The sequence below is a fragment of the Meleagris gallopavo genome, chromosome 6 (genome assembly GCF_905368555.1).
Source record: "Meleagris gallopavo chromosome 6, MGAL_WU_HG_1.1, whole genome shotgun sequence".
Lineage (NCBI taxonomy): Eukaryota > Metazoa > Chordata > Aves > Galliformes > Phasianidae > Meleagris > Meleagris gallopavo.
This window is the reverse complement of record NC_139409.1, coordinates 29,195,472-29,219,104: the sequence shown is the minus strand read 5'-3', so window position 1 is coordinate 29,219,104 and position 23,633 is coordinate 29,195,472. Positions and strand designations below refer to the sequence as shown.

The following is a 23,633-nucleotide window of genomic DNA, read 5'->3' as shown; positions in this document are numbered from 1 at the left end:
ATATATCCATAGTGTGCTCAACATCTGGTGTCCTGAATTCTATTCTTAGTCCTTGTTCTTAAAAAGTACTACAAGAATTATGGAAAGGGGCAAGAATAATAATCTGAAGTAAGAATTCTTTTTAATTCCAGGAAGAATAAAATGTCTTGAGACAGTTAAAATATTTAAAACCAGAAATATAGCAGAGAATGTGAGTAGGAAAAAAATGCTTTCATTTCTAAATGCTCTAAACTGCGCCTGATGAAGCTGTGGAATTCACTGCATGAACATCAAAACTGTAAATTAATTCAAAAATAGCTTTGAAAAATTTGTACTTGCATAAGTATCCTGGAGGCTTTCACACAGATGGGTCACATAACAGCCATTGAGATTACAGATGATCAGAGAAAGACTTGCTCTCAACTCCTCTGTTCCCTGTCCTTTCCTTCAGGCACTCTCCACCAGGTGGGTAAAATAAGGCTGAAGCTTCTCTGACTCCTGAGCCTGGCTTTGAGTTCAGATGCAGTGGGGTAGGGTCAAGTAGGTGCAAGTTCTTCAGAAGTTCTTCTGGATACTCATACAGTGAAATTCTGAGCAAAGGTCTAGAGCTGATGCACAGACAGAGAATGTGACCCTAGGTGGTGGCTAGATGTACCCTACAATCTAAACAGTTGCACTGCTATAAAATACATCGCAATATGACTGAAAATGCAACTGATAGCTCAGAAACACTAAGGGAAATGTCTAAAAATGATGCTTCATTTTCATTTCCGTTTGAGTAAAATCTATGCTCAGCTGAATGAGGGCCATAAAGTTAAATCCTGATAAATGTCATTCTCAAGATTTACTCTGCTGCAAAAGTTGGAAGTGCTGGAGACCTCTCCCCACACCCATTTATTTTTCCATTTTAAGATGAAATGTACAGAAGCTCCAGTATATCATGGACAGCACTGTGCTGAGTATTTTCATAGCAAGACTTCTGAAACAGATGTCTGGCCAAAGCAAAATTCTAATCAGCTAAATCTGTATCTCTCTTAGGGAATAAGCAGTTATCTATACACAAAAGTTATGGCAGTTGGAAATGCTTTATAGGGCATGCTGGTTCCTTTAATTGCGTCTGCATTTAAATCTGTGTTAGCATCATGAATGTTTTCTTTCCTATCCACAAAGTCTTTTTTCTATATCTGTTCTCTCATGAAGGCTATAATCAAGTTTCAATTGAATCTTAAAGTGCAGAGTTGTGTTTGGTTAAATAAAACACCAAAAGCATAGCAGATTTCACCGTTTCTTCATTTAGTCTCAGAAAAAATCAAATTAAAAAAAAATAATCTGCACTGTCACTTGAAGAAAAGAAGGAAGGAGAGAAGAAAGAAAGAGAAATACTTAATGCAGGCCTTAGCCAGGAGCATTTTATCCTTTATTCATCAGTGGTAAGTGAGTCAGATATGAGTTGGCCAGGAAAAGAGCTGCTTTACCCAAAATCTGAGTTTAAAACGAGTCATCTCACTCCAAACACCAATATATCCTCCAACATAACTGGCAAGAGTTTCCCACAAAGAGACTTTTGCTGCCACTCTCTTCATCTGCAGGCCTGGCCATCCAGAGCTGAAGTCAACAGGATGTCTATCATCAACTCTGTGAAACAAGACCGGAATTATCAGCTTGGCTGAACATAGTGGCAATTAAGAGAAAGTAAATAGACTCCTGGCAGTATGAAGGAACCCTTCAGGCTTCCCTGTCAGCCATGACACTTTCTGCTCTGATCCTGCTCTGCCAGCCACTAACAATTTTTCCCCAAAAATACTCAGTGGAAAGGTCTTCAGACGGTGGCTGCAATCCACAATGGGGAAGAGTGATGCAGAGAACATAAGAGCCCAGAGGACTCTTCAAGTTCCTGCAGCCCTGTCATTTCTTATAGAAGAAGGCTGGAGAAGGAGCAAAGTATACTTGGTCTTTAATTATAATAAATGGAACAAATGTGATAAAATTGTAATTCATCACTGGGTTACTCCAGCTTGTGTTCTTATATGCCTGTGAATGGAATTATATGCTTTTGTTAAGTGAAGTTATACTGGCATAAAACCAATGTGTGCAATATCAAATCAATCCCTGGATTCATAATTCCATGCTGAAGTTTCATTCATGCTCAAAGTGCAGTTAGGTCCTCTCTGCAGCCCAGAGGACTGCATTTTTGAAATCAAATCTTCAAGGTTACCCTTTTTCATTCCATGTTCATCTTTACATTCAGTAGGGAGAAAGCCAAGAAAACAACATTCTGAAGCCTCAGAAAAACTAGCTGTCATTTTGTCCCAGTGAGATAATGCTTATGGTGTCCCGTTGCTCCCTGATGGCAACCTGGCTTTGGGTGACTTCTTTGTAGGTTACAAATGTGGAAACAGAATCAGGGATGTACGCTTGTAGAGATTTATTTGTGCTGCTGAAAAACTTCAACAGCACCAAAGATATTTCAAACAAAGCCATTTTTCCACAGAACAATTCATCACAAAGGCTTCACCTCTATAAGAGCCCAGGACTGATGAAGTGTAATGAATCTGGCAGCCACATGAATTCCACTTGTGTACATTTCAGCACATCCGTTTTTTTTTCTTAGCTCTGCTCTGAAACACTGTTTTTAGAATGGGAGGAAACTGCCACAGGTTATCAGTAGTTAGGTAATAAATACAATAATTAAGTACAGTGTTAGTCAAAGGGTTATTTTGCTCAAGTCTTGTAAGATCAGTGATTGCTCTTGACAGCTGTAGCTTTAAGTGAGTGGAGGATCATAACAAATACAGTTCTTGATTATTCTAAGCAATACAAAAATACACAAAATTAACCACGCCCTTTTTCATACAACTTAAGAATTTGCTGTGTTTGGCTGAATTACTTCCAACCCTTTAATTAAAATTGCTTATATTTCAGAGCTGTGCATACACAAACAGGATCCCCAGCTTTCTGTCCTTGGCTAACAGAAACATCTCGTGACAGTCACAAATCTGCATGACAAACCTTATTATTCCTTAGCTGATCACTGATTAATGTTCTCAGAGATATAAAATGTGTCTCCTGTTCATCACTGGATTCTTTCCTGAGTTTTCATGGATTCATTTGTAATAATCCGAGCCCAACAACAGACGTAGCATACTTAAAACACAGTTGGAATCAGAAAGGTGACTAAGTAAACACCACAAACTTTACTGACCAGCTATGCCCCCACTGTATTCCTTTGAGCCACATCTGCAAATCTCTTGACAGATGAATGCTGTCACAATAGTGGGAGATGTCCACTTCCAAATGCTCCAACGGGTTTGAGCTGATTCTGTGTTGCTCCCCGTGGGTGCTCCCAGATGTCCATCAAACAAGTTTGGAATAAAATGCCCATGCAGGCAGCAAGAACCAAACTAAACAAATATCTGCCATGGCACAGGAGTCACGAGCCCTTTTGGCTCCAGTCCCACCACAGCTCTAGTCTGCTTCCATCTCCCTTCTTACTCTCCTGCTATGCAGTTCCATTCTACAATGTGCAGGGAGCTGGTGAGTCTCCTTATAAGGCTTTTTTTCTACTTTCCTTCTCTTCCTTTTTTCCTCTGATGGAAACTGAACTGCTCCCTGCATTCTGGGTCTTCATCTGTTGGAGAAGGCCAGAAAAGTTTGTCCTTCAAAAGAGTAAATAGGAAACTCCAAGAACTTCTGCAGAGGCTCTTCAAAACCCTGATGTCCCTTTGAACAAATACTGCTTTGTAACACAGTGCTCAGAGGCCTTTTTTCTTTTTTTTTTTCATCTTTAACTGGCAGAAAACTAGTAACAGTTACTGTGTCATTTCTCAGGCTGCGAAAATGAAAGCAATGTTCATTAACCTAGAAAAGCAGCTGGCAAGCTGGAAAAAGACAGCATTCTCTTTTTAGCCGGTACCTTCAGAACAGCAGGCAGAAAATGCTGGCCCTTGTCCTGGCCAGGATTGTTTTAAGTTTTATGCTGGCACTGTTCCATTGCTTCCAGGGAAGTAACTTTTAATGCCTATCTAATATCATTTAATAATGATTTAAGTCTGTCCTTATTACATTTATCTGAGCGTAAGTTAGATGCCTTCCTAGAAAGTTAAAACTAACCCAGTTTTGAATTGCTTCCAATGTGAAGAATACTGTTGATTACACTTGATCATGTCCATTTTATTCACACAGATAGTATAAGTAGTGCACTTTTTATATAGTAAAGAACTTTTAACATGGGGATAAAATGAAGTTGTTGTACTCTCATGAACCTTAGTAAAGAGTTACGCACACCAAAATATTTGTTAACATAGAATAACTTTGTGTTTCCATCAGCCAAGTAGGAAGAACTTAAATTGAAGGAGGAAAAATTCCAGGTAGCTCAGTTAGCAGACAATTTGGAAACAACTCAGTCTAGCTGTCTTCTGCATCCCATGTGACTGGAGTGCAAAATCCTTGCTCTCTGCAATAATTGCATGGGCTTACCTGCTGCTTTCCTGAGGAAAGCACTGCTCAACATCCACTGAAAGGGAGGCCATAGCAGACACCGTTTCTGTCTCCTCCCTCTCTCGTTTCTGAGACTCAGCCAGAGCACAATCCACTGGCACAGAGTATGGCTCCACTGACTTCCAGTACTTGCCTAAGGAAAACACACATCATAATTTATGGGAATCTCAGCTAGCACGGTGGTACAAGCATAGTAATCACTTAGTTCAATGCCGAGTGATTATAATTTAAAATCACTGCAGTGTAAGCAGTGCAATTGAAGTATGTTTCTGAACCTACGAATGCCAAGTTGGAAAGTGCTTTCATTCCAAGGGCTGTGTCACACCCTTCCCCAGAAGGTAATAAACTGGAGGAGTAACATGCAGCCTAATGAACTCATGCTGTCAGACAAACTATTGGCTATATCTACCCAAGGTAAAGGGAGTTCAGGGCAGGGTTAATACCTAAATACTGCTTTGATATTGAAGATTGTTGATGCATACACAACAAATAGGACAAGAAAAATGAGCATGGTTGTATAAAGTGCTCACACAGCACAGTCTCAAAAAGGAAAACGTTAGAAATGCCAGCTTGGACTGAAGTGATTCTGCCAGAACAATCAGGTTTGTTAGTCCTGGATGTTCTTTCTCCTCCAACCTCAGGGCGTATACTAGAACAATAATTTATTTAAAACTTTCATATACGAACTGGCTGCTGCTGGAAAGCTGCCAGATATCATAAGGAATGGTTTCTAGTTTGCTGTGTAAAAAGGCAGCAGTGGATTAAAACCATGAGTAAATTCTGCTCTCTGACTACAACAGAAGATACGGTAGGGAGCTTCTCAATTGGCATCAACAATGGTGGCAGGTGACATCATTGACATAAAACTGGTCTGCTGCTGCACAGCTGTTAAGAAACAGAGGGCGATCAGTAGTAACCAGGTGGACAAGAAAGAATTTACATATGCATTTCTTACAGCGCAATAATCCACTCTGCACTCACTAATTGCCAGGTGGATGACACCTGGAAATGAGGAGCTTTGGGAAGGCTCTAAGCTCCACACCAGTGCTTATTCAGTGTTCAGCAGAAGGCTTCCAGCAGCTGCTGCAGAGGTTGGGGCAGGGTACTTATCTGGGAATTACAGGGAGGATTTCAACAGCTGTGAAAGAGAGGGGATCAAGAAGAGGACTTTTCAAAGGGTTAAAAGGAGAGTTTTGGCAGCTGGGCAGTGGGTTGAGGCGAGGTGCTGATCCGGAGGGTGGCCAGAGGCTCTGACAGCTGGAGGCTGGGCTGGTGGTCATGGCTGGCTGGCCATTCTGCACAGGCCAATTGAAAACTCCCTCATGGATAGCACAGCCCTCCGTACCACTTCAGGCTTCTCAAAAGATGAACTTTTTACTCCAGTGTGAAAGCTGTCAATAAAACCTGAAAATGTCTTTATTCAAAAATATCACTGCAAGATGAAAGCCCAAGCCAATCTGCAAGAACAACCAGCGAGCGTGGCCAGAGTATTTCTTTGAACTCTAATAGTGTGCACGTTTGAGTAGTTAGCAGAATCTTTAAATAACGGGGACCTTCTGGGGATAAAATGTAAAGTGTATTAAGTATCCTACAAAGTTGAGATTAAGTGCTAGAAGGTTGGCTTTGCTCCAGAAGCATGAAAGACACAGCTAAAAAGTTATGTACATAACGGTAGGCTCAATGATTGGAGCCTGGCAAATTTTATAAAAACAAGACAAAAATATTCTCTATTATTACTGTGCTCAGAGACCAAATTCTCTGTTCATTAAAAAATACACTAAAAGCAAACAAAAAAAAGTTATATGGGCATTCCACAGCATTCTCACAGATCATATGTGCAAAAGTCAGTCTTTGCAATATACACCCAATTCAAACCCTATAATTTATGAGCTAAATGTTCACAGAGTGGGTGGGGTTTTTGTTGCAGAAACAGATGTGCAAGAAAATCAAATCTGTTGGCATGGGAATAATACCTCCTCTTGCCTATAAAAGAAATGAACCCGTGTTCACTGCTGGAGTTTTCAAGGGCTCTTATTCATAAAATAAAATATTAGTAACTAGCTACCACTGCGTTGCTCTCCTGCAGCAACAATAAAATAGCATCAGTGAGGACTGCTCCATTGCATTCGTTCATTCACACACAGGCTCATACACCAGCTGCCCCCTGAATCTGGCCTTTCTTGTAACACCAAAACTCAGGGCCAATTCAAGCATATTATCGGGCTCTTTGTGCTCATTTAACTGCCCTCCACTCCCAAGCGATCAGTGATATTTCTTGTTTCCCTATATTGAGCACTTTAATATAAAGGGGCTTCAGCATTAGAGGGGCAGCAGAGCCCCTGGTAAGCAGGCATCAGCATTTATGCTGCTGTGGAGGGTCTTGGAGAAGGAGAGTACACAGAAGCCCATTGTGGTTCATGGGAAGAAATTTTAAAGCAATCCCATTTAGGAATAATATCCAGGTAGCAGCAGGTACCTTGTGTGGAACTTTCTGGTGCTGATGAAAAAGCGATGGCAGATTTTTCTTTAAAATTACAAAGCTTACAAACAGCTGTAGTAAGCAGAAAAATCTTTGCATGCTTCTTTTATTAAAGCACAACTCATATATATTCTGCACTAAGCATATATGGGGCTTGGGTATGTTCAATCCAAAAGAAATGCAGGCGAAGTCTTGTGAAACAGAGGCAAGCACAGCATGCAATTGTAAAGGAGCTTTCTTAAGAACTCTAGGTATGCTGTAGATTGACAGTTGGGTAAACTTAAAGCATCTGACCCAAACCTTGAAAATGCCATTTCTGCTGTCTGCTATCGAAATGTGAATTTCTGCTGGTTCTGTTACACTCATTGAATATATTGCAGAGAACGGGGAAAAAAATGGAGCATGTCCCTGGTTTCATTCATACAAAACTTGAAGAGGAATCACTGCTTGCAAGAAGAAACAATGAAACCAACTCAGTCTTCTAGGTATGCTGTGACTTTCAACATGAATATGTGCTTAAGTCTCTCTCAAAGATTTGTGGGGGCACTGATTATTACCAGGAAATAATAAAAATGAATGATTCTGTCACTGCTAAAATCATTTGTAATTGCCTTTCATCAATAGGTTTGGACATGCGGTACTATGGTTTGCTTGAAAAATCCAGATTGGAGATAATATTAAAAACAGGACTGTTTAGAAATACCATATTACATGGGTGTGGGAATTACCACTTCCAAATATGTTACATTTCCAAAAGGGCTTTAGACCACTGTCACAATTAAAAAAAAAGAAAAAAAAAGTTTATATACATTCTATTCCACTTACAAAGGAATTTTTTTTTCGATTTTTGTTTTTAAACGAACACAGAGGAGGGACATTTTTGGTCTAAAATATTGTAATATTCATCATCAAAGTTGAACCACAGAAACAGACCCAAGACACATAAAAGCAACCATCCAGACAAAGCCGGCTTTCTCAATATATTTTGAGGTGCTCCTCCACAATTTTTCAGTGTAATTTTTTAAATTACATATCCTGCATGAATCTGCAGTGACCTCCCTCAGTATTCTTTTCCTTCATTCAAGCATATTTGTTTCTAATACTTGGTCTCTCTCCAAACAAAATTATGGATACATAACTTTTCAGGCAGGTGAAAAAAAAAAAAAAATCCCACATCAACAACACTGTGTACAAATAACTCCAAATTCTGAGCAATTTGGCAGTTCATTGGACTGCCATGACTGAACTGGGTCTGCTCAAATCAAAGTTTGCTCTGAATAATCAGAATTAAGTCACTCTGCAGAGCTTTGGATTGTGTTTTGAGATATACACCATATCTTTGTTTCTCATCCACTTTCTTCTTCCTGAAAGACCATCATTTGTGTATAAGCACAGTTAGTAAGACACTTAGACACCATGTCTCTCTAGATCTAGTATTATTTTTTCCTCATCCATTCTGTTTTTGTTGTTTGTTTCAGATTCATTTTTCATTAAATATATGTCTTATTTCAAACAGAAATAGATGTTCTTTCCAGCTGTTCATAAGCTTTCTAGGTCTCTGTGTGTGGCTTTCTGTTCCTATTATCATTTGCAAATCAATACGATCTTGTGTAGGCTGTGAATTTTCTTAACTTACAGGGAATTTTAAGAAAAACACAAATTCATGAGCTACTCTAAGAGATACCATTCAGCAAAAATGACATACTGGAATTTATCAAATACAGATGATTTAATTGGAACATGTACATATGTGAGTGACTGCTGGATATGAAGGATTATAAATTATAAAGGATTTTGAATTATAAACCCACAATGAATTTTCAGTCTCTTTACAACTAAATTTACATTTAGAAGTACTGCATTATCAATGGATAATGCATGGTGTCCCCATCAAAAGCTGCATTTATTTTATAGAGATGACTCCCAATTACTTGTGATTAACCTAACATGAATCAAAACATTTGTTATCCATTTGTTATTATTAAGGAACTAGCAAACAGTAGAAGTCAGGAAGCTTTTGCAGCCTTGGTAAAATGGCAGAAAGCAGAAGATTAGAGAAATTAAGGGAGTTCTGCTCAGAAGGATTAAGGTAACTGATGGCAAAGTGAAAAATTTTCACTGAGGTCAGAGCAATGCCCCAAAGCATCTGGTTAGTAAAGAGTTGGGAACAAGGCACGGAACTGAAGCAATCAAATACTGTTTGAATCAGAAATAGAATAAAATCATAATATATTTGATTTGAAATGGCATAATATATTTGCCATTGTTCCAGAGATCAGAGATCAGTGTCCATTTTGAGTTTCTTAATTTTATTTCAAATTCCCCTACATATTAAAGTGAATAACTTGAAAAGGGCTGCACAAACAAAATCTGAAAATTCTGTTTGCTTGAGCTCTGATTTATGCGTCTGTTCCTGTCCTTCACTGACAAGCATCTATTTCATTTAATCTGCTCTGGAATGGAGAGATTTGGGAAAATGCAGAAATTGGAAAGCTCTAAATAATTTAAATGGCTTAATGCATCAGGTATAAATACATAACAGAAACAAAGACATGCCAAACCAACAAAAACAAAGCGTGTGTATATCTATCTATCTATCCATCTATCCATCTATCTACCTATCTATGTAGATGCATACAGACAAGACATAGCATGTGAGTTTGTACATACAAAACTTGTCTTCTCTTTTCACTGAAACAATAGTTTAATGTCTGTGACATTAATTAATAACAAAAACACCACAAACCCAACAACCCAAACTGAGAAACATACTTTGAATTTCAGTGGTCTTTTTTAAAGAAGCTATTGCATTCATATTGGGGATTTGGTGCACAATATCTTCCGGGAGAGGCTCCAGCTGCAAGAATAGAATAGAATAATATAAATTTTCAATAAGACACAGGGAAGTAAAACAAACTGAAACAAACTAATCCTCAGGAAAACCTTAGCCCAGGAACTGGTTAACATTTTGCTGGTTAGAGTTCTAAAAGTATAGCCATGATTTTGTTTTCTGTTTTCAGCCATGTAATTGAATTCCAAGGGGCTTTTCTATTGGCTGCAAGACTAATCTATGGAGTCTCTGAAGCAGGTGCATGTCTGCGTATTATTCATTAAAAAAATGCTAGTTATTTGTGTAATTTTTGTAGGTTCCTCGCAAACCAAATTCCACTGCGTCTGTATATGCAGCTGGGTACTCCAAACAAAACCTTGCTGAAGCCACACTGGGACCAAAGTGTGCACTCCATTATCTTTATTTTTCTAGTGTTATTACAACTAACCATCTTACACACTTTAAGATTTATATGGGAAATCCATGAAACGGCTATTTTTACTAGCTTTGCATTACTTTCAAATAAAGAAGTAGGTGAAAAACTGTTGTGCAGACCAGCAGTACAAGTTCTCTAAGCACACTTGTTTTAGAGACAACTGAATTTTAATCAGTCAATTTTAACTGTGCATTCTTTGGGTGGAGCTGCATCATAATAAATTAACAGAAGGATGTGTTCAGTTTCTGCGCAGTAATTTCTTTCCTTCAATGAATACGAGTTACCCTTCATCACTTCTTACTGAGGAAAATTAGGTACCTAAATATCTTAAAAAAACTAATCCCTGGACACTTTTGACATATGTTCAACCTTTTAAAACTAATTTGCCATAACAGTGCCCCACTTGTTTCAAATCCCTATTTATAATCTGGAGATAACAGTATTTTTCTGTTTTACAGTGATACTTCACTGCACAGAACATACAGTACTTTTCTTCTTTTCATAGGACTTACGTTAGTCCAAATTTGGATTTCAGAGTTTTGAAGAATAAATATGTGATAGTAGTCAACATCAGAAATTACTATAGCCTAACAATTCATGAGGATAACAACCAAGTGAGAACTACTTGTATTTTGATTTATTTATTTATTTATTTTGTCCACACATTTTCTCCTAGAAAAGGGTAAACATAATTAAGGCTACGTGTCCCTCCTTGTTCTGTAACAACTACATTTTCGTTGAACTGTGCTTAGAGACCATTCTGCTTCCTAATGCAGGCTGGCTAAGTCTGGCCTTGGAGGCATGCTTCCTGCAGAGCCAGGAAGGAGCAATCCCATCATGGTGAACAAGAGCCATATCAGAACCAACCTCTCTTCTTTAAAGCTAAGTAAGTTCAACCATCATTGATGGGAGACATCTGTACTGCAGACAAAACTCCTTTATTAAGTGTGCCTGAGCCTGCTTTAAACTAGGTCAAGTGTAGCCCACCCAAGTAGCTTCCTTGTGAAGTGAATACTTCAGTAGCCATCACATATTGTTCCTGTAGCAGTTGCTACTGCTGCATTGCTACCCACCAACTAGATAAAATCAGCTTTGATCCAAGCACACAAAGTGGGAAGCAAATGCAGTGTAGACATCCCTTTAACAATGCTATTTTAAGGAAGTTCAATTACAAATTCCAGAAATTCTGGGAACCTACCTGTAAGATCAGCCCTGAATGTCTGCCAGTAATAAAGACATTGTAAATAACTCCAGTGGTCAGGTGTCTCGATAGCTAAATGGAATAAGGCTGTTTGTGTCATTATTTCCTTAGAATACCATGCGGGATTGCAGCTGGAAGATTTCCTCGTGGCTAGAAACAGTAGTACTATGTTTTGTTTTCAGATAGAATAAATCACTCCATTCTGTGCAGTGAGCATGCATTCAGAGAAGTTCTGGTAGAACCTGAGTTGGCCCCAACCCGTCTCAGTTACTGGAGAGGCCAGGCAGTAGAGGAAGATTGTTGCTATATAATATGTATCATGGATTAGAACCAAGAAAGCAGTAACAATAAAAATCAGATTTACAGAAACATTTGCAATTCCTAAATCACAACTACTTCACAATATCCCTAGTTTACCCTATTTGGTTATTTGAAGGTTCCTGGTGGAAAACTGCATTTATGAAAATGCCCACCAGCAGCTCAAGCTTCACAGTTTTTAGAACAAACATTATTTTCTCAATAATCTATAAATTGTGTTATGTAAGTAGATAGCACTTGCTTTTATCACTTGTTATCTTCTTTTTAGAGCAATCTATCACTTGGCCTAGAAAAAGACAAAGTCTTGAAGTTCCATTTGGTCATACTGGGTGCAGGAACACAGAAGAGTTGATGAGAAGTTTAAGGTTCTGTTTTGACAATTTCATAATTTACGAGGCTTTGATAACCAATTCACTCCCCTGAAGGTACTTAATAGCTCCAGGCTATAACTGTAGAAATACCGTTGGAGTATGAAGTACTCCAGAATGTAAGATTTGAGACCTCTGTCTTATTTCCTCTTTGAGTACCCTGAGTTTCTTCATGCAGAACTCTTATACAAAACAGCAAGATCTAGATACAACTAGAAAATATTTCCTGCTAAAGGAGAATGTTTCGTTATCTTCTTCACAGATTTTTTTAGGAGACAAAACTTTGCCTCCATTTTTCCTAATATATCAATGAAATTTCTATTCATTAGTACAAAGGTAGAACATAGAAAATATTTGAATACCTAGACATATCAGACAAATATTAAAAATGGAAGATGGGTTTCCAGAAGATAAAATATACTGATGAATCCCTTAACAGAAGATAAAAGGGTCACATGTCCAACAATTATTATCCCAATTACTATTACATTTGCAAGTGATGTGAGTGTAATAGTTTTCTCTGATCATTTCCTTAACTCCTCTTTTCACAACACTTTCATGTCATACTCAAAACACACCTTCTGTTCCAGAGCTGTTCCATCTTCCTAACCCTTAGGGGTAAGCAGACAGAACTTGAGTCTTCTTCCATATCAGGGAAATCTTAAGAGGTTCCAAAATAAGTTTATTATACTGTATATCCTATTCAGTTTAAATGCAACACTGTTAAAAAACACTGTAGAAATAAAGCCAGTGGCTTATGGCAGATATTTCTACAAACTTTGAAATAAGATGGTCTGCATTCAGTAGACCAGATTCTGTTGGCAGCTATCCACTGGTTGGATACAACTGTAAAGACATAGAGATGTCCCTGGAAAATATCAGCAGTTGGACCCAACGGTGAACAAAAGAAGTTACTCTACACCTGGCATATATGGCACCATCATCTTCCTTCCTAAACTTATTGGTGTTGAGATCACGAACTTTTTTAATCTGGAAGCTAACAGAATGGAAGATGAAAAGAGAGCTGGAAATACATATGTTCTCAGGAAAGAAACCTTTCAGAGAAAAAGAGCTCAAGTCGGTACAGAACTAACCAAATCACTGGAGAGACAGTTTGGACCAGACACAGAGAGTCAAATTTTCAAAGTTTTTACATGGCGGAATTTGGCTTTTGTGCCCAAAGTAGCAGATGAAAATATAAACTGTATTAACTAATCATTTTCAAAGTAGGAAAAACAATGTAAATGGGCAAAAGTCACTTGGGTTGCAAAAGTGTGCCAGAGACATATCAACAAATGTCTGAAGAAGGAATTACAGATGGAAATTTCATGTGCCCAGAAGGTGATCTGCAGTGATCCTTGGGAATGTGAGGAGAATCTGAAACTGCAGCAATTTGTACGGAGCTGGAATATCTAGCAATATCTGCATTGTCTTAGTCTTGTCATATTTTAGAGCATATAGGTTAGTTTCAGAGAAGATTGTTGCAGAGTACAGTTTAAAATAACTGACAAGTGAGGAAACTGCAAGCAAACGGTAAGGAGAATGGAGAGTCCTCACACACACAGAGGAAGGGGAGAAGGCAGACAGGCTCCCTCTTAGGCTGCAGAGGGAAGTTCTACAATATCCATTTCCCAAGTTTACTGTACAAGAAGCATTCCAGCACCAAGACTGGGCTTTGTTATTCTTATTCTTGCCATGATTACAGGGAACCAGTAGGTCCTCTATGTTCTTTTATTAATACTATTCTCAAAGTTTTGGAACCTTCTGATTTCATATATAAGCATTCAAGGTAAGTAATTTTGTGATCCATGGCTATAGCGCTGTACATAAATGACAGTCTTCACAAGGAAATAGATTCAAAAGCTTGAAGCATCATTAGTACCTACTGGTCCCTAAAAACCAATGCCTTGCCTTGGAAATATGTAACAGCAAATTCAGAATATTCTGTTGCCTTGTCCAAACAGCACTGCCCATTTTCTGAACTTTGATGGCATCATGTGAATCTCTGGCATGCACATTGCTCCATTTTCCTCTTTTTTCTACTGTTCTATTTGTGAGCCAATTCCTGGGCTCTGTGCTTATGCAAGCAGCAGTTGACAGGTGGCTTAGTATCAGTGCTAATTATTTTCTAGTATTAGAATAAGATTAACATTAAGGATGTAAGATCATGACCAAGTTTACCATGCAATTTAAAACTGATCTCAGGCCATATTCACTTACATTAATATTTCCTTTTTGAAGAGAGAAATGCTTACCTGTTCTGGCAAATAACCCTTTTTAATACAGTCCAGGCTCTCTTGGCAGAGTTTGTTGCCTAGCTGGCAAGCAGATACAGATTCACTCTGAATTCCATAAAGGAGAAAATGCCAACTTTTCATCATTGGCAGGAAAGATCCAGAGTACAAGTTTCCACTTAAATTACCATCCCCTCCTAAATGCCAACTCAACAGATTGCAAGAAAGAAGCACATACTTCACACTATGCAAGAAAATTGTCTGGTATAAGATTTTAAGCATGCTTGGGAGCCAACCAATCACAATGTTTTGTCAAATTCTGTTTCAGACTGATATTCAAGCCAAAAGAATATTTAGTAGAAGATGTTAAATTTAGTCATTCAAAAATGTTTTTGCACTTGAGGCCAAATTCTGCCTTGGCCGCCACAATCAATGAGAGTAGACATACATCCTCTGTGTGTCTTTGTTGCAGGGTCCTGCTGGGCAGAGCACACTCTGGACTGCACTTTTCCATTTCCTCTATGCAGAGGAGAACATGATCCCATCTGTGACCAATTATCACTTGTTACAGACTATGGAAAAACTGCTGTACCATGTAGAGCTAAAAGACAAAACCTGTAGATAGATCAGAAGGACCACAATATTAGACTGACCTCTGAATCCCACAGAAATATCCCACCTGGGTTTTTGACATCAGATGAGATGAAGGAAGAACTAAATCCTTAGTTTTTAACCCAAAGAGTTTTGTACTTGGAGGACTCCTTCCTCATTCTCTCTGGTTGCTGAGGAACACCCTAGTTTAATGTAATTGTTGTGGAAATAAGCTGCAGGTTTCAGGACACCAAGCTCAAGAATCGCTTATCCCTGACAGCTTTTTAAATGGAAGTAATGCCTCCTCAAAAGTGATGTGGAGGAAAGAAACCAGAACCTGTCTTTTAATATAGGGAATAGCCTTTCCACCTGGCTCCAAAAGAGCTGGGGGGATATCTGAACAGTGAGCTCCATTTTCACACACTTCCTGGGATAAAACATAAAAATTAGCACTTAATCAATTTCTTAGCTGAAAAGATATACACATATATATTAAGGATATATATTTGAAATAGTATAACCTATCCATGAAAAGCTGCAGTATTGTTTAAAGATTATCTTAATAAATGAGAGAACTGAATTTTAATCACAACTCTGCATCTCATAAATATATAGCCTTAAAAGCAATGTCTCTTTTCTAATTTTCTGAATTCAATATTTCCTTTGTTTTGAAAGATGCTCATTTAATGGACATGTTCTTAAATCATGTTTCAAATTCTCAGGGACACTTTAAAGCAATTTATGTTTAGCCTGTCTTTTACCTTCCAAGGATTTCCATGTTTTCAAGGGAATCCAGCTGCTTAATCTCTTCTCACCTCTTGGGAAGATTTCCTTCCAAGAAGATAACCCACACAGCTCCTAACTAGCTCTGAAAATAGACAAAGTGTTTTTTTTTTTTTCAAAGTAATCTCACCTGAGATCACCAGGACTTAATTTTATAAAAGTATTTTTTTATGTAAAGCCCTCTACTAATAAATCCATTTTAATGATTTTTTTCCTTTTCTCTATCATTTCTGTTTTGGCTTTCTCATTATTTAAAGGGGTATTTAGTTGCCTAAACACAACTAAACCAAATATAACCTTTTCCAGTACAGGGTGTTCTTCCTGATGTCTAGCTGCCGCTCATAAAAGGCATAGATCTCCTCTAAGTTCTGCGTTATTTCTATGAGTCCTACCAGATGTCCTGCATACCCTACAATATCTAAAGGCACTAGGGATATCTGCTTAAGAAATATTAGGGTTTAAAAATAATCAATCATCAATGTAAGTATCTCCAGTCAGAAGAAAAAAAGACAATAATAATCCCATTAACTGTCTTTGAATTTTGAAATTGCTATTCAAAAGTACTTCCGGTGTGAAATTCAGAAGTTCTCACCACACATAGATGGGGCTGATACCTCATTTAAATTCTGAGGTCTTCCAAGAAAAGGAGACCTTTTAATAGGTTTTTTGGTTAGTCTTCAAAATCAACAATTATGTGCAAGTTTTTCCTGTGCCATATTCAAATTTAAAAAGATTAACATGATATTGTATTCTTTTTCTAGTGACTCGCATTTGTTGAGAGATGCATAAAAAGTTATCTTGATAAACAGATTACTATCCCACAGGTTACATATAACTAAGAGAAAAATATGTCCAGTTTGAGTGTCAAAATATTTTCCTTCTTGGTACTTATGGACAAATTAAGAAAATAAGGACTCCCTGTTTGTAAGTTTAATTTTACGTTTACAAATCAAATTAGATCTCCATGAAAGTAGGAAGTTGCTGCTGTTAGTTTTACAATTCCTTTTTTTTATATATATGTGTGTATATACATTATTCTATAGCGTTATTCTGCTGGTAATAGAACATATGAAATAGTGAATTTCTGTATTGACAAGTCCTGGCCAAAACCTAAAAAAGCAAAGAAGGAGTTTTCAAAAACCCTGAAAAATGTTTATGAATTCTAAGCCTCAGCATATGACATACATTGACAAACTGCAGAATACCTTACAAAGACCTTTCCCAACCTTTTTAATTCAAGCTCAATTACATGTGTAGTATTTGGAAACCGAAGTTCATCTTGCCAAAGTTTTTAAACTAGGATTACACTACATACCATGATTTTTAAAAGTGAAGGGCAGATAATAAGTTATAATTATCCTATTAATCACCTGTGAAGATTGTATGCAGCAAAGAATGTATCCTCAAATTACAATAATTGGTTATTTGAAGAAAAGCATTTTTTTTCTGTCCTTGGCTGAACACAGCTTGCTGTGCAAGTTCATGAATAATATGCTGAAATCAACCATTGTATATGCTATGGGCCATGTGGTATAGATTTCCATAAATCTATAGATGTCAATGGACGTGCTGACTTCTAACTGCTAACTCAGTATCAGACTTCCTCATTAGTGTCTGCTCCTCGGCAACACCTTTACTTATTCTTTTAAGTAAGCACCAATATCTTATGCTAGTGTTAGTAATGACATCCACTCTGGAGTATTTTTGTCTTAGCAACCACAGCATATTTTCTCTTTGAAATTCTGCTGCAACAGACCATTTAATGCATTTCCCTAAGGACACATCTGTGAGTAACAGCACATGAGAATAATGCTTATTGCATGAGATGTTTCAAGTTATTAAGGATCATGCTCTTTTATAAGTGTATAATTAATGGTTGTGTGGCTATGCTTTTCTTCAATCTGTTATTACAATTTTGTTTGACTTGAAATTTGCTTAGCAGTATTTTTCAACCAGATAGATTTGTAACTTATTTAATTTCCCAGGCCTAGGTTACTCTAAAAGAAAATGGAAGAAAGTTTCAATTCCAATACACTTATCCCACTTTTTTTTTCTCATAGTCAGTATTCTATCTCAGATAATGTCTGGCCTGTGAAAGCAGAAATGGTAGTTGGGTGTGATATAGTGTTGAAACAAAACAAAGCACTTTTCATAAATGGGTAGCACCACCAAATGGTCATAACTGGATAGAGGGACATGGATATCCACAAAAGGAAGATGCATCATAACATTAGAACTGTGTCATTAGCATTAGTCTCATAACGGTCCAAATTTCAGGGAAAGGGTTTAAAAGAGCTATGAAAAGCCACTGATGCCATGATGTCATCTTACATTATTACAAGTAAAGTCACAACAGGGAATAGGAAATGAGAGTGCCCTGGAAGGCGCCTGATAGGAAAACCAAAGCTGCATTCACTAAGATTATCAAATGCCTCAATCTAGGTTTGCAATCCTTCCAACAGCTAAATAAATAAATAAATAAGAAACACTGAGCTGAGCATCCATTTAAACAGTATATATCACAAAACTGGAAAACACTTATTTTGGGACTTGTCAAATGTAACAGAAGACAAAACCCAGATGAAAGCTTAATTTTTTTTTTTTTTTGAACATGTCCACTTCTGTACATTTCTGAAAATACTTTTGAGAAAGCTATCATTGTATTTATTCTACATATAATGTAAAAAATAACAAGCATAAAATTATCTTGATGACTCATAATAATAATAAAAGCTTAAAAGGAACAGTTGGAAAAGCCATCTATCCAATTTCCATCAGAAGATACATTACTTCACATTATTCTCATAGGTATGAAGACTTGAAATACAAGGAAATTAGCAGACCAGCTTTCAGTTTAGCACTAATACATTTGTTTGGATAAATTATTTAGTCACTGTTGTTTCTCCTGAGGAAAAATGGTAATACAGTGAACTTTATAATGAGATCTCACAAATCTCTTCTGGTAAAAACTTTTCTTTTTCTTAAATGGTTTTGTCTGTAAATTCTGCAAGCTTACTTTCCTTCTCATCATATTTATAGAAAAAAAGATATTTTCCAGTGGACAATAGAGCCTATTTTCATAAATGAGTGTTTATGTATTCATATCTCCTTAGTCTGACAGTCCATTCTCAAAAGTTTTTTCATAATATATAAAGTATTTTATAAATCTTGGACATTCCATTTAAACTGCATGCAGACAGACCAAACTGAATCTTCATTTTTAACTTAAAAAATAATAACAATTTTTTTTTTAAATCTTGGTCACATTCTTATTAATGCTTTTATGTGTCACGAGCCTTTGAAATTTGTTCTTCTACATGCTAGTACAGGTGAAGTGTCAAAATATTACCAAAAAAAAAAAAAAGTGCCATTGCAATATTCAATCCCTAAGATTACCAGGTACATTACAATAGCCAGTGTTTTCCCACAAAATTGGTTGGAAGCTCTGATCCTTTTAGATGATACCAATGGCTATCAGTGACATAAAGCCTGGTACTCAGCACAGCAATACCAAATGCAATTTTGAAGTGTAAAATCTTATCTGGAACTGAGAATAATTTAGGCAAACACTAAATGATTTATATAATCATATTATTTAGAGATATTTATTTAAAGCAAAGCATGCTTTTGGCTTATCTGAGATCTACTCTGAAACATTCAAATTGCATGTCTTTTACATCCAATCAAAATAGGTTTGCTTTATAGCTGCTAAAAGAAAGGATAGTATTTTCAGCAGACTTGGATCATTCTCTCCAACTATGATTTATGTTTTACCTCATTTCCTAAAAGGGCATTTATACAGGCTTCAGATGCGTCACAGATGGCAGTAAGGTCATGTCCTCCCTCCAGTGCCAGCACAACACGTCCATCCGCTAGCTTCAGCAATTGCTTGGTTAGGTGACCAAAACCTAGTATTCAAATACAGTAGTGCAAATAATTAAAGCAGAACAAATATTACTGACATATTTCACATTTACTGAGTAAGACTACATGGAGTATGGGATATATTTTTTTCAGTATCCTGTTTCTGTCTGCAGCCCACACCAGATGCTTTGGAGTTAGGTATACAGAATTTTGCATGAGGCAGATGTCAGATAATGACCGCCATGCTGATCCTCAGTAGCTGGATACTAACTGAAACATGAGGTTTGCCTCTCATTAACAAATAGCATCCTTGATTCTCCCCATTTGCACAACAATGTAAAATACACCTTTGTTATTTAGAGATGATCAATCATGGCACTGATATGATAAATAACATTTATAGTTAGACTATGATACTGTAATTAAAATAGTTGTGCTTTTCAAACAAGATGATTTTTTTGTTTAGAGATCTTTTCTTCCTTTGTATTTGGACTTTGAGTCTAATATACAGCCATGGATAGAAAAATAGTGGAAAGGTGTCACATCTTATCTCCATTTTAAAGTACTTTTGGAAGCAGAAAAAACATTGGATCACTTTCTTTGATTCAAGATTTTGGTATAAATTGAAACTATCCAGAATGTTTTAGATACCTCTACCAGTACTGCTTTGAAACTACTGAAGTTACGTACTCATCACATATTGTTCTTAACTTTTCTACTTAATCTGGTTCAGTTGCTCTACTGTTGGTCATCCTTATTTATTTCAGTGCATTTCATAGTCTTAAATAAAGCATTTAAAAAGCACCTGTGGAAGCCTCAATAAAGGTAGGAAAAGCAAAACTTTTTAATGCATTCTGGTGGAAAATGTCACAAAAAGAACAAAAATAAATACAGAAATTACAAGTATGTTATCTAAAGAAATTTTGCAAGACAGATTTAAGACTTGATCTGACAAGCAAGAAAACATACAATTAGTTCTGAAGAAAAGAAAAAGAAAAAGGAGATCTACTTGACACTTAATCTATAGATCACAGAACACTGGAGTTGAAATATTGTTTCCTTAATCCACTCCTCAATCTTCTATACCCTATAAGAACTGCAGTTTGTATTCTAGCAAAGTTACTACACTGTGGTTCAAATTACATACTGAGTTGAAAAACAAATAAAATCTTAACTCTCATTTAAACTCAACCTTTCCTCATGAAAAATAAAATAAAAACCTCTCTACAAAAGGCTGAATTTAGACAGGATAATAAAAGTGAAGGAAGGAGTGGAATGAGGATAACCTTTGATCTTTAGCCAATTTCTACTTTCTTTTACCTACAGGATTTATTTCTGTCTGCATGTTATACGCATGATCTTCAGATTCATAAGAAGAGAGTTCCAGCAGCATGAAGTGAGTCTTACATACAGCATTTAAGGAAAAGAAGAAGAATGAACAGGCACAGACTCCTAACATCCACAAACACTACAACTCACTCCTAGGGTCTGTGATGAAACTCAACAGTGCATTTACAACACCATTATCCTTCATATTACAGAACTTCTGTGGAGAAAAAAAAGGTTTTCCTTATTTTTTCTACACATTTTGAAAATGTTGTATGAGTGTAACCATACCACAATTATTTGGACTATGTGTGGCAAAAAAATGCAAAGATTGTCTCAGTGCCTTTCTCTTCTGCTAGGCAACCATATGTAATATATCTTGTAGACATCACAATGTTAGTTTGTCTGCTTGTTTTTTCTAGTATCACTGTTACAGTAATAATTACTGGCTGAATTGGAATCCATGCAATGAGCCATACAGAAAGTATCTTCCCCATCAGAGATCAAAGTAAGAAAATAAAGTGTTGCCAAATTAAACCAATATGATGAGATCTTTCCTTCAGTGTAATTACCCCAAGACAGTAAAGGTAAGTTGTTGGGAAAGGAAGAAATAACTTCAGCCAACAATTTTGCCTGAAACTGAACGAGTTATGGAAATTCTTAACAAAAAAACTTGGATTCTGTGTCACTGTAGCAACCTAGAAAAGATATTAACTTCCTCAAGGAAATCCCCTGGAGCGCAGAAGTAACAAAATGGAAAGAAAGGAATCCCAGTCAAGTAATGGTTTTAAGATGGACTATAGTCCATGCCAAATAATTAAGGAAAACAAGAAGAAAATAGTAACAAGCACCATGAAAAGAATCAGTCATCTCCCCTGATGTAAGGAGATCAAGCACATATTCGACACCCCACTGATCAACTCCAAGGCGAGAAAGGAGTCAGATAAACATTCTGAATCCTGGATCTTCCAATTTAAATGAATTTCTAGAAATGGTCAACAGCAGTTCTTGACCCTTCCACCGTGCCAGCTCACACATGGGTTAGCTGCAATGCTGACTTTAAGAAATTGTTTCAGTTTGATAAACCATATTGTAAAACTATGCTTTTGTACTGATGCATGAGAATTATAGATTACTGGCATTTTATTAAAAAAAAAAATAAGCAGAAAATGTACAGTTATAAAAGGGAAAGCCGTCTAAATCAGTTCTTGAGTTCCAGTTCAGCCTGCAATGTTTATCCCTTCTTTGAGGTTGCAATGTGTGGGTGCAACTGTCTGAGTCATTTACACCATAAGTCTCTGACTGAATGACAGATATACATCACTCAGGACTTGAAAGAGCTCTAGGAATATCCATGACTATTTATGCCCATGAGAATGAGTACAAATGTTATGTATTATTAAAAAATAAATAAATTCTAATTTATTCCCAATTATTTCCAATCATTCAATTAGTCAGTAAGTGAGAAAAGATTATACATAAGGAGATATTTTCAGAAGTCACTGTAAATGTGCTCAGTGAAATTTTACTTCAGAGAAATAGTACATTTAAGATAATTCTCATACAGTGCACTAGAAAGCTATGAGCATGATTTTGTGCCAACAATTATTTTCAAATATATTTTTTACAATTTAAATGATATTGGCTTGCTATGATTCTAGTAAAGGCAGTGAAACCCCCTGGTTGATACAAGTAACATTAAAACTCCACTAGGTATTTCTGGAAACCTTATCTACTACCTGATTTGCTTATTGCTGAAAAGAAAATACTGTGGATGAACAATTGTACTTTTTATAAAAAAAATGAAGAACAGATTAAAACTGAAATTATTATAAGTTGCTATCATTTAGATGAAGAGCACAAAATGCTGCTAGATCCTCTTGGAACTATGTAGTTGTGAGTACTATATGCAGAAGAACAGAAAGCCAAAAATATCATTTTACAAAGAAATTTTCTAATGCCTCAAAATTATGATAGCATATGAGAAATAACACTTTTGGTTTTCTTTCTAATTTTCTATTTACCTATGTCATATAATTTTCAAAGAGCTAAATCTGTAAAGACTTGCTGTCACTCTTCATCTTGCACCCTGGATTTCATTAATTGTGCCAGCAGGCAACATTAAAAATGTGATTACAAACTGCATCAATCATGTAAGTAATATATTGTATACAAGTAATGTATGAATAGTCATAAATTCAGGGTAGCATAACTAAAGTATTTTGCTGCAGATTGAAAATTATGAATTTTACTTTCTAGCGGACAACTTGAACTTCTATATTATCAGGCACTGTTATCCATTAGAAAATTACACAGTATATAAACTGTTATCTGCTGACCTTTGAAGCAAAAAAATAAACTTTTAAAATAAAAACATAACACATATTAATTAATTATACCCTTGCCCTTCCACCAATGTTATTTCTGGAGTAAATACAGCATTCAGCCTCATGTTTGAATGTGTTCTATTGTGGCAAGGCAGAGAGAGAAAATTAATACTGTATTATATTAATGAGCAAGCTGCCAGGCTGTTATTGAAGGACATAGTGTGCTGTTCACTTGAATTACCATTTAATTAAATAAGTCAGTTTTGAGTGGACTGTCTGATGTCTCAGTGTAACAGCAAGAGTCCTGTTTTTGTTGGATTTTTTTTGCTGCTTTGTTTTTGTTTTTGCTTTTGCTTTTGTAACAGACAACCTCCCCATGTGTTCCTTCTAGTTCTGCCAA

The 23,633-nt window shown here is 36.6% G+C and overlaps 1 protein-coding gene across 2 annotated transcripts in view; it reads right to left on the bottom strand.

Moving 5' to 3' along the window:
- HDAC9 (histone deacetylase 9) overlaps positions 1-23,633 on the bottom strand; it is a 465,688-nt gene that overhangs the window by 5,341 nt on the left and 436,714 nt on the right. For both annotated transcript variants that reach the window (XM_019616457.3, XM_031553921.2), the window contains 3 exons: positions 19,491-19,624; positions 9,728-9,812; positions 4,456-4,609 (listed from right to left, as the gene is read on the bottom strand). In XM_019616457.3, the coding sequence (XP_019472002.2) occupies positions 4,456-4,609; positions 9,728-9,812; positions 19,491-19,624 (373 nt within the window). The remainder of the gene's footprint in view (positions 1-4,455; positions 4,610-9,727; positions 9,813-19,490; positions 19,625-23,633) is intronic.